General features: G+C 45.9%; 1 protein-coding gene across 2 annotated transcripts in view; it reads right to left on the bottom strand.

Moving 5' to 3' along the window:
- The window catches only part of LOC309560910 (regulator of G-protein signaling 3-like), a 254,393-nt gene that overhangs the window by 139,674 nt on the left and 102,070 nt on the right, over positions 1-12,649 (bottom strand). For both annotated transcript variants that reach the window (XM_082264600.1, XM_082264599.1), the window contains exon 2: positions 1,386-1,826. In XM_082264600.1, coding sequence (XP_082120726.1) covers positions 1,386-1,826 — 441 coding nt within the window. The remainder of the gene's footprint in view (positions 1-1,385; positions 1,827-12,649) is intronic.

Genomic DNA, 12,649 nt, shown 5'->3' with positions numbered 1-12,649 from the left:
TCTCAAATGGCTTAGGTCTTGCTGCCCATAACGGACTGGGGTAGTCCACCGGTACTAGAGGCAAAGAAAAACAAAGAAAGGGCGCACGGACCTAGCGCATTATCCTCATTAACAGGCTTTATTCATACAACATTTAAAAATGGCTACTCACAAACATAGGTGAAAATAGATCATATCGAGCTCAGTTGCTCAAATGTCAGGAATAGTCCATAAATTCGTCCATATCCGATAAGATGACGGCTGACGCGTTTCGAGGCTTAACCTCTTCCTCAGAGCCACCATCAGGTGGCTCTGAGGAAGAGGACAGATTTATAGCTTCCTTCTATATGTATTACCCTGCAGGAGGAGGGCAGACTCATAGCTCCCTTCTATCTGTGTTATCCTGCAGGAGGAAGACAGATTCATGGCTCTCTTTTACTTGTGTCACCCTGGAGGAGGAGGACAGACTCATAGCTTCCTTCTATATGTGTCACCCTTCATGAGGAGGACAGACTCATAGCTCCTTCTGTTTGGGTCACCCTGCAGGCGGACGACAGATTCATAGTTCTCTTCTAAATATATCATCATGCAGGAAGAGGACAGACTCATAGCTCCCTTCGTTATGTGTCACCCTGCAGGAGGAGGATAGACTCATAGCTTCCTTCTATATGTCACCCTGCAGGAGGACAAACTCATAGCCCCCTTCTGCCTGTGTCACCGTGCAGGAGGAGAACAGACTCATAGCTTCCTTCTATATGTATCACCCTGCAGGAGGAGGACAGACTCATAGATTCCTTCTATATATATCACCCTGCAGGAGGAGAACAGACTCATAGCTCCCTTCTATATGTATTACCCTGCAGGAGGAGGACAGACTCATAGCCCCCTTCTGTCTGTGTCATCCTGCAGGAGGACAGACTCATAGCTTCCTTCTATATGTATCACCCTGCAGGAGGAGGACAGACTCATAGATTGCTTCTATATATATCACCCTGCAGGAGGAGAACAGACTCATAGCTCCCTTCTATATGTATTACCCTGCAGGAGGAGGACAGACTCATAGCCCCCTTCTGTCTGTGTCACCCTGCAGGAGGACAAACTCATAGCCCCCTTCTACCTGTGTCACCGTGCAGGAGGAGAACAGACTCATAGCTTCCTTCTATATGTATCACCTTGCAGGAGGAGGATAGACTCATAGCTTCCTTCTATATGTCACCCTGCAAGAGGACAAACTCATAGCCCCCTTCTGCCAGTGTCACCCTGCAGGAGGAGGACAGACTCATAGCTCCTTCTATCTTTGTCACTCTACAGGAGGACATACTCATAGCTCCTTTCTGTCTGGGTCACCATTCAAGGACTTTTGGTTTCTACTTCCTCCTCAAATAGTATAGCACCTCTAAACTTACCTTAAAGGATCCCATAAAAAATGAAAGAAGGTTTTGTTTGGCTGCTGTAATTTTTGCTGCCTTTCTCTTCTTCCTCAGGGTCTTCGGTGACGGTAAGCTCCACCCACTGCCAGACTTGCCCTTTTCCCCCAGAGGCTCCGCCCTGCCTCCCGTGTCCAAATGGGATTCACTCCGTGTTCTCCACATGGATCCAGGAACCCCCAGAGTTCTTCCATCTGCCCCCTCCTCTTCATCGCTGTCACAAACCAAGTTACCGGCACTAAAGGAACGTTCTATCCGCACCTCCGGGATGGGTAAAGCGGGACCTTTTTGGGAGGGTGGGTCTGGGTTGTCAGCAGGAGGGGGTCTTCGGATAGCTAAACGTTTCCAATGTTGAGGGTTATCAGGAGAAAGGCAGGTGTCACTGCCAGATTTGCGAAGTGGGTTAAACACATGGAGCATCTGTGGAAGAAGAAGAACAGATCGTTAAAATTATTTTATAGTCAGGAGATAACCTAAGACATGGTATAACTATATAGAAGACACAGTATAACTTAGTGTTGCCTTAACCACTTGCCGACTGCCGCACGACTATTTACATCGGCAGTCAGCCTCTCACAGGCAAAGCGACGTAGGGCTACGTCACTAGCCTGTAAGGGTTTTGGGAGCGAGCGCGCGCCACCAGGATGCGCGCTCCCGCTCCGTCACGGACTCCCCCGCGCATGTGCCCGGCGGACCCGATGTCCGCCGGGCACTCGCGATCGTCCGTGACAGCGGGAGAAAGGCAGGCGGATAGTGCAAACATTCTCCCCTGTGTAAGAATGGTGATCAAGCGGTTCTACTATGTAGGACTGTTGATCACTGTTCTTACACATCAAGCCACAGCCAATCACAGTTAGAAGCACGCCCCTCTGCATCGCATACTAGTTCATTATGAAATACTTCCCTTAAAACGAAGCCCTGACACGGACCCCCAGACACCGCTGTGGGAGCGTACATGATCCCTCGGCGTCTCTTCTGGGTTCGGCGGCTCCGGTGCTGTGAGTGGCCGGAGCCGCGATGACGTCACTCCCGCGCATGCCCGCGGGGGATTCACTTTCCAGCAAATTCCCGGCAAGGAACTCTGAAGGTCCGCGTCAGCGGCTGCATGCAGTGCAAATATCTCCTAAACCGTGCAGATTTAAGAGATAATAATTGTACCTACAGGTAAGCCTTATTATAGGCTTACCTGTAGGTAAAAGTCAACAAAATGACTATACTACCGCTTTAAGACTCGATGAAAGGCTGAAGTTTAGTACCGGAAGAGCTGAAGCTTAATCTTGACACTATGATCATTTCAGGAAGAACGGTCGGCTGTGTTTACAACAGTTGACCATCCTTCTCTATCAGCGGGGAGCAATCGGAGCCGCCTGAACCATGCATCGGCTTCCCCGCTGCCGAGTGGGGGCGGGAGCGCGCCGCCGGCAGGGCGCGCTCGCCCCCTATCTTCCCGCGCGCAACCGACGTAGGTCTACGTCGGTTTGCGCAGGAAAGCCACCCTGCAGCAGTAAAAAGGCGGTGGGTGGTCGGGAAGTGGTTAACAACCTAAAAGCCATTCAGTGTGAAAATATATAACTGTCTCAGTGTAGATAATATATTACAAAGTGTCCTTTTAGCCAAACACAAACCACAGAATCTTTAACTCTTTATGTTTAAGCCTCACTCCATCTTCAGGCCAGTGGCACAATACTTCCTGTTTTACCATCTACTCTGACTTTTTTTTTTTTTAGGTATTTTGCGCGTATTTGCATTTGCGCAATGCCGTGTGCATTTTTGCACAATTGCGCGAAAACGTATTCCCGCATTCTAGTTCTGTATAATATGTAAATGGACATTTGTGCTCATTTGCGCGCATGAGATGTAAATTACTTACAAAAAAGCTGATTTTTCTATTTCTTTATTTTTTTTACTGAAGAATGCACGCCATTTGTTTAAGCGCCTGTGTGCACAGGCACATTACAATTAATGGGCTGTATTTTAGCTCAGTAAAAAAAAAAAAAAAAAAAAGCTGTACTGAGCTTTTTCAAGCTGCAGTATGGAAGAGGCCTAACATGTTTGTGCTCACCAATGTGACTTTATCCAAACAGTGCAGACAATCGCCAACTTAAAGCAGAGCTCCTCCCAAAAAGGGGAAGCTCCGCTTATTTGCCTCCCCCATTCATTCCCACATTTGGCACATTTTGGGGGGGCTCCCTCTTGTGGCTGACTTCACAGCAGCGAAATCATGTGGAAGTTAGGCTCCCTCCTCTTTCCCCTGCCGCCGGGCCATTCACAAAGCACGCTTCATGCATGTGCAATAGGGAACCGGCTGTGAAGCTGCAAGGCTTCCTTGACAGTTTCCCATACCCAACATGGCCTTGGCAGCACCTGAGAGGCAATTGCAAAATTGGCTCGGTTGAAGACACAGATGGATTAGTGGGCAGATAAGTGTCTTAATATTAAAAGTCAGCAACTACAGTATTTGATTGAGGGTAAATCCTTAGGGATTAGCCTTAAAGCGGTTGTACACCCAAACAAAAAAAAAAACCTGCAAGACAAAGGCATAATGAGCTAGTATGCATCGCATACTAGCTCATTATGTATTACTTACTTTAGAACGAAGCCCCACGGACCCCTGGACATCGCTGTGGGCGCTGCCATGATCCCTCGGCGTCTCTTCCGGGTTCGGCGGCTCCGGCGCTGTGATTGGCCGGAGCCGCAATGACGTCACGTGATTTTCAGGCAAGCTCCTGGCAAGCAAAACTGAAGGTCCCCACGGACCTTCAGAGCGCATGCGTCACTCGCGTGAGCGGCTGCATGCACTGCAAATATCTCCTAAACCGTGCCGGTTTAGGAGATATTAATTGTACCTACAGGTATGTCTTATTATAGGCTTACCTGTAGGTAAAAGTGTCAAAAAGCGGGATACTACCGCTTTAAATATATCATCTGTTGAGGGGTTGTTATTATAGCAGCTTTCACACAATATATATATATATATATATATATATATATATATATATATATATATATATATATATATATATATATATATATATATATATATATATATAGTGTCAAATATTTGCAGTATTTAATAATAAATATATAATATTTAATATATATTCAATATATAGTGTCAAATATATAATATTTATAATATTTGACTTTGGGCTTCTCTCACTATTTAGCACAGCGTGGGGGATTGTATGATCTGAGGCTTGTGTACAGCCCAGATTCAAAGGATTGATATTACCAACTTCCCTATCGGGCCAATTCTGACACTTCTCACATTATATATATTTTTAGCAGAGGCCCTATATAATAAAATGATGGGTGTTGCAATTTTTTTTCTATTTAATTTCGTTTTTATTGAAAATTTCAAAGTTATACAGAACAACTCAAACAGTGAATATACAGTGAGTCAGCAAAGTAATGAAAATACCACGATACTCCCTCATAAACATGTATAAAGGCACACGATAGTCAAGAAAACAATAGCGCCATTGCAGGTAGTAGTACCATGAAAACAGGTCAGTAAATCTAAATATTATGAATGTACCAGTTCCCTCGGAGCGCGGTGCGCCACACACCTGGACACCCCAAATGGGAGCTCAAACTGTGTCCGGACCCATAGCCCACCGCCCACCGTACAAGATCAGCTTAGGGAGATAAAGGGAATATCAATTTGTAACCATAAAGAGCATGAGGACAAAAGCCAGGAAGCCAACTCAAGAGAGAAAAGAAATGAAAGGAAATAAACAAAATCAAATAAATTCAAACACAAGTACCACCTGTAAGGTCTCAGTCTTCATCAAATATCAGTCAGTCGTAGACGTATTCTGAGAGAGGGGTTCGGGGTTATGTGTAACCCACACCCACCACACGTTCAAGAAACTAGTGAGTAGACCATTAGAGTAGGCATTGAATTTCTCATAAATGTAGTGAGTGTTTACTCTATTAACAACGTCCGTAGGGTTTGGGGCGTCTATTGATTTCCACTTGGAGGTGATTGATAATCTTGCTGCAATTAATATATGAGTGACTACTGCCCGAAATTGTATAGGAAATTTCTCAATACCCAAGTATAACCACTTAAGCCCCGGAAGATTTTACCCCCTTCCTGACCAGGGCCTATTTTGCGATTCGGCACTGCGTGACTTTAACGGACAATTGCGCGGTCGTGTGACGCTGTACCTAAACGAATTTGACGTCCTTTTTTTGCCACAAACAGAGCTTTCTTTTGGTGGTATTTGATCACCTGTGTGATTTTTTGATCATGCGCTATAAATAAAAAAAGAGCGACAATTTTGCAAAAATAACAATATTTTTCAAATTTTTTTTATATGAAATTCCCCCCCAAAAAAGTGTAAAAATCTAAATTTTTTAACATTTTTGGCCAATTTGTTTTATGCTACATATGTTTGGTAAAAAAAAAAAAAAATCGCAAAAAGCGTATTTTGATTGGTTTGCGCAAAAGTTATCGCGTTTACTAACAAAGGGAAAGATTTTTGTCATTTTTGTTGTTTTTTTTTTTTAACGCGTAATGCCGTTTTTTTTTGCGGTACTGCGACATTGCAGCGGACAGATCGGACCCTTGACTGACATTTTTGACACTTTTGGGGTTACCAGTGCCATTTCTACAGTAATCAGTGCTATACATATGCACTGTTACTGTAAAATTACACTGGCAGTGAAGGGGTTAACTTTATTTGAGAGGGAGGGGTTGTGTGTGTCCCTAGGGGCGTGATTCTAACTGTGATTGGCTGTGGCTTAAGGTGTAGGAACAGTGATCAACGGTCCTACATAGTAGAACCGTATAATCACTATTTGTACACAGGGGAGAATGACAGGCGGCTTGTTTATATCAGCCGCCTGCCTTTCTCCCTCTGCAGCGACGATCGCCGAGGGACCGGCGGACATAGGGTCCGCCGGTCACACGCGCGGGGGCGTCCGTGACCGTGCGGGAGCGCGCCTCCGGCAGTGCGCGCTCGCTCCCCAGAGCCTCACAGGCTAGCGACGTAGTACTACGTCGCTCTGCCTGTGTGGGACTGACTGCCGCAGTAAACATACTATGAGCAGTCGGCAAGTGGTTAATAGCGCCAGATATACTTTGAAATGGAATAGTATCCCAGTGATTTTCGCTATCAAGGAAAATACCAAGTTCCAAAAACTTCGAAGACATTTACACTCCCATATCATGTGTATTAGAGTGCCCCACAGTCTTTCCAGCACAACCCAGTGGGAGTTTTAAAAATGCGCGATAAACGCACAGGTGTCAGGTAACTTCTATGAAGAAGCTTCAGGGCCAGTTCCCAGTGGTTTGTGCAGAGAGAGTATCTATGTATCGATTGTGTAGCCTTGCCCCATTCTCGTAGAGTATACCGTATTTTCCGGCGTATAAGACGACTGGGCGTATAAGATGACCCCCAACTTTTCCAGTTAAAATATAGAGTTTGGGATATACTACCCCTCTTCCAACGCACACCAAATAAAAATTAAAAAAACATTGCATTTGATTTCAATATGGTAATCCATGACCCAATAGTTAGAGGATAATATAATGGGCAAATTTTAACTCAGGAAACAAAATAAAAAATGGCCCCTGATCTCAGTGACAGTGTTTTTAAATTTTTGAATGCATGTTTGTCATAGACCATACTGTGTCGGGAGCCCCGAGCAAAGCCACGGAAGGCGGCGGGAGGGGGGGGGGGTGACCTCCCCTCCTGCTCACCTGGGTAACGATCAAGCGGCTCCCGAGCCGCATCGGTCGTTACCGACGGAAAGCCGACCGTCGGCTTCAAACCACGGTACCAGGATGGTGCCTCTAGCTAGAGGCATCATCCCGGTATAACCCCGCAAAGTTACCCGACTTACGGGTACGTTAGTATGCGGTAAGTGGTTAAATTTTTCAATTATTTATTTAATCTAAACTTTTTTTTTAACCCTGTTTCTTTATTTATTTTTTGTATTTACTTTATTTCTAACACAAGGGGATCATCCCTTGCTGTCACAAGGGATGAACAACATCCCTTGTGACAGCAAGCGCCGTGACAGGTCCTCTTTATGGAGAGATCTGGGGTCAGATCAGACCCCAAATGTCTCCTCTGGCCTCCAATGCAGCCAATCAGACACAGATCGGTCTGATAAGCTGCTTTCCTGGCCGTAGCGGCCAGGTAAACAAAGAGCTGAAACCGGAAGTGACAACATCCTTGTTGCTTCTGGTTTCCGGGGTCACAGAGAAGGAAGAACGTCGTCAGTTCCTATCTCTTTGTGTAGTGCAGCCGTCGCTGCCGGTTGCAGCGTTCTCAGGCTTTCCCGTCGGAACGAACGAATGAACTGCACTCCTGTGATCCACAAGAGAAGTACAGCCAAATGGGCTTTGGCTGTACTTCTCCTTTAAGTCCATCACACATGTTACAATCTGAATTTACAATCTCCTTCTGTAGTTTATGTCCAGGTTCACACTGCCACGACTTGTCAGGTCGCCTGACAAGTAGCACTCCATTCTGTGCAATGGAACCGTTCTAATCAGAGCGACTCAAGTCGCTCCGACTTAGGAAAAGGTTCCTGCACTACTTTGGGGCGACTTCGGAGCGACTTGCATTGACTTCTATTAGAGAAGTCGTTTGCAAGCCGTGATGAAGTCGTGCTGCACGGGGCGGCTTCAAAGTTGGGGTGACTTTGAGTCGCCCCAGTGTGAACCAGCTCTATGGATACAAATTGCTTAAATACGTTTAGATAGGTCCTTGTATTACAGATCACTCAGATTGCAATGTGTATGGTAGCCTTAAACTAGGATAGGAGATAGGACTAGATAGGAGCAGGAAGGTACGATCACTGTGTAGCACTACTGATTGGGAAGAGGGACCTCTATGTTTAGAGCTGAAACCCAGATACAGTAAAACCTTGGATTGTGAGCATAATTCATTCCGGAAACATGCTTGTAATCCAAAGCACTCTTATATCAAAGCAAATTTCCCCCACCGGAAATTATGGAAACTCAGATGATTCCTTCCACAACCGTTTATTCATAAACCTTTCTGTTTATAGTCCATATAAAATGATTAAAGCAATGTGATAGGTTGTGTAACCATAAAATGTCCATCCACAAATGGCAACCTTCACAAGAGGATTAGAAGCAAAATCCAGCAGGAGCTACAGAGTATAAAAGAGACGAGAGGCGCCTCTTAGGCCCCTTTCACACATGCGGACCGTTCAGATCCGCCTGTCAGTTTTTCAGGCGGATCTGAACGGATGCCCCATGCATCTCTATGGGGCAGCAGATGTCAGCGGAGACACCTCCGCTGACATCCGATCCCATCCTATCCGTCAAATCCGGACGGATGGAAACTCTATTTTCTATCCGTCTGGCGGATCGGATGAGAACGGACAGGTGGTCCGTTCTCATCTGATCCCCCCCATAGAGGAGAGCGGGGACCTGACAGCTTCGTCTCCGCACGCAGAATGGAGACAGAGCTGCCATCCGCCTGCTCAGCGGGGGATCGGCGGATCAACCTCCCCGCTGAGAAAAACTGAGTCTGCCAACGGAGCGGCAATTGTGTAAGGGGCCTAAGTATAGCAATATGGTTACATGAAGGTACAACATTTAGCAACTCACATGGTAAGGATTAAAAGAGGCACATCTAAGAATGCAGGCATCTAGGGTAAAGCTGTCCACATAGACCATCCTCCTCACCGCCGTCAGTTTGCAATCGTGACCAGGAAGACTACCCTGCAGTAGAGCGATCTGAAAGCGAGGCTTTAAAGCGGAGTTCCAGCCTTTTCTGTGTTTATTAAAGTCAGCCGCTACAAAAAGTGTAGCGGCTGACTTTTAATAAACACACACTCACCTGTCCCACGGTCCAGCGATGTGGCCACCCTCTGGTCTTGGCGGCCCGGCATCACTGGTGTGGGCACCCGGCTGTGACAGCTTGCGGCTGATTGGCCGGCAATTTTCTGGGACCTCTGACATGTCCCAGAAGATTGCAGGGAGGGAGGGGAGAGGAGAACTTCTGCTCAGGGCGCCGCGGCGCTCCAAGCGGAAGTGGGAGCGGGTACCTGTCAAAACTAGGTACCCGCTCCCCCCCCCCAAAAAAAAATTACATACCAAATGTGGCATGTCAGGGGGTTAGGGCTACCTAAAGTGAAAGTTCCACTTTTGGGTGGAACTCCGCTTTAAGTGCTCGTGAATTGCAGCGTGGAAGGGATGACGTCAATGGCGGTGCGGAGGACGGTCTATGTTGACAGATTTACCCCAGATACCTGCATACTTAGATATGCCTGTATTAGGCCCCTTTCACACTTGTGGGACCTAAAAGTCGTGTGAGTTAACCGCCATTTTGTTGCCACGATCTTACCACCATTTTGCCGCTATTTTGACTGGACTTGAAGCAATGCCTATGTCTTTGGACTTCAAAACACATTAAAATCGGCCCAAAGTAGTGCGGGGACTACTTTGAAGTCGTTGCGAACTTGAAGTTGTACAGATATGAATGGTACTCATTGGAAATCATGAAGTATGACTTGTCATGCGACTTTGCAACCCCTAAATCGCAGGACAAGTCGCACAAGTGTGAAACGGCCTTAAACATCACCCATGTGATCACATGCCTGACGAAGGGGGTCCTGTGTGACTCTGAAACGTTGCACCTATTCCGATGTGATCCTTTTGGAATAAAAAGTTTCTTCGGACTGCTGTGCAAGATCCTTGGCATGCTGGCGATTATGTATGTATCTGTGATAGATCCAGTGTCCAGCTGGCGATCGCTGCAGCACCCACAACTGATGTGCCTATAATTAGGAAGGTGTGCGATGTGAATATGAACTACACTGTGATTGGCTGTCACGTGATTGTGAGACTGTCCTATTGGCTCCTAATCGTGAACAGCGATCGGGACCTATTAGTGACAGTTCATCGAGTAAGCTTACTCCCAGCATGGAACATTGGCGCTGGCTTTATGCATATACGTGGCATCATGGCGTTAATGCACACCGCATGGCAGCATACGCATAGCAGTCTACTTACTGTACGCTAAAAAAATTTGAGTGTCACCTGTAATGAAAAAGTTCCATCATGTACGTCAACAGCAGAGTGTTTGTACACGCGTGCCGCGATGAAAACACAAAACATGCCAAACAAAGCATTAGTGGGCGGGATACAGGACAGGTGAGACTGACAGGTGTGTGGGGGCAATATACAGAAGGAGGATATACAAGGAATATGGGAGGCTGATGACAGCAATACAAAAGAGACGGAAATGTTTCTTTGCATGCAAGGTGAAAAGTCAAGGGGACTTCCCTGTATTATAATGTCAGGAGCATGATACCATAAGATATGAGACCTACCCTGATGATAGAGGAGTTAAAGGGGAGACAACAGTGTATTTTAACAAAGTACCATTATTTACTATTAAAACATTTAGCCGCGGGTCACTTTTGGCATGACCCACGATTTTTATTTGTTTGCTGTTCCATATTTTGAAAAATTTCATTTCATATCCATATTTTTAAATGGCTCAACAAAACAACAAAAATGCCCCAAGCTGGTGCAGATATGAGGACCGAGATTGTATCCTTAAAGTGATACTAAACATACGCTGTTTATTTTACATTATCCCTTTTATTTCTGTGTGAGGAAAATGGCACTATAATTATTTAATTTAAAAAAAACCCATCTAAAGTATCTTTTTCCTAATCGATATACAGCTGTGACCTGAACCAGATCTTTCCCAGCCTGTCTGCAGGGAAACATAAGCTGGAGGAGCTTCTAGTCCTCTGTTGCTGGTCACATGTTCAAAATAAAAAAAATAAGGGATCGACCGATTATCGGCAGCACGATATATCGGGGACCGATATGCACTTTCCCCGATATATCAAAATCTGCCCGAGGTCACCGATATTGCCGATATCTCGGAAAGTGCTGTACCAGAGCGATGCCTGCAGCTAGAGGCATCACCCCGGTACCGGCGTCCATAGCCGACGGTCGGCTGACTTGCAGTGACAACCGATGCAGCTGAGAAGCCGCTCAGCTGTCATTACAAGGAGCGGGAGGGGACCCCCCTCCAGCTGCCTTCCGTGGCTCGCACGGGTCATACAACGTCATCTGGACGTATGACGAAACGCTTAGGGCGTGGTTTTGGTACGTCAGTACGTCACTTCCGGGAACGGTGGTTTGAGCCGGTGGAACGCGGAAGCGGCTCGGCGAACACCTTAAGCTGATAGTGAACTCCCTAAATGTGAGTGGATGCTAAGTTGCTTTATCCTTATCACCATATACTACGCAATGGAGGCTTATCTTTTATTCTAGTGACCGAGGAGTGCTGAGCGACCTGTCCTACAAGTGCGGTAAGCAGCGGTGCAATAGGTGGAGATCCACTGGCGCCATATATTGTTATAAGCACATAATCACTCACGTGGTTAATGGTATCAGCAGCACTCAGCACTTTCTATATGCTTATGTATATGTGATATATGGTACACTGAGCACAGCCCATGATATTTTATTGAAGTTTTACTAGCACGCAGCACTTTGCAATTTTAAACGCACTATATGCACCAAATGCACTTTACAAATACGTATGATTCATGCAGGTTTTGAAACTGCACAAATACACATTTTTGATTTAAAGTGGTAGCGCCGGTCCCAACATTTCTTGCACTTTTTTCCAATAGTGCAGCCGGCTAGTCCCAGGGGGCGATGAAAGAGTATATCCTCTTTAATAGCCTCTATGGCCTTGGAGGGCCAGAGCGACGTCATGTTGTTCCGTCCAGGCTGCATTTTTGGTTGGTGTGCCTTGAGATTCTTCCAGATTTTAAAGTGTGCCTTGGGTGAAAAAAGGTTGAAAAACACTGCAGTAAGGGATACTGTCACGTTTTTTTTTGGTTGCATATGTTCGCAAAGAGCCCTTTCACACGGGGCGGACCGTATTTTCCACAAGGCACTTATATTTTTTTTTACTCGGACACGGAAGACACTCTGGAGTGTCGGTTCCGTATATCCGTTTTATCATCCCATCTGTTTGTGGATGATTAACGGAGATAATGTATGTCAATGGGATTGCGGATGTCAGCGGATGACACTGCTGACATCCCTTTTTTGCGTCCGTTCCGTTTTTTTAAACGGAAGAAAAACAGGGTTCTCTTCCGTTCCAAAAAATGGAACTGATCGTAAAGGACGCAAATCGGATGTCAGCAGATGGTCATCCACTGACATCCACAATCCCATTGACATGCATTATGTTGTTTTCATCCGCAATCGAATGGGA

This window comes from Pelophylax lessonae, assembly GCF_965119305.1.
Source record: "Pelophylax lessonae genome assembly, chromosome: 7".
Taxonomy (NCBI): domain Eukaryota; kingdom Metazoa; phylum Chordata; class Amphibia; order Anura; family Ranidae; genus Pelophylax; species Pelophylax lessonae.
This window is presented reverse-complemented; position numbering and strand designations above follow the sequence as displayed.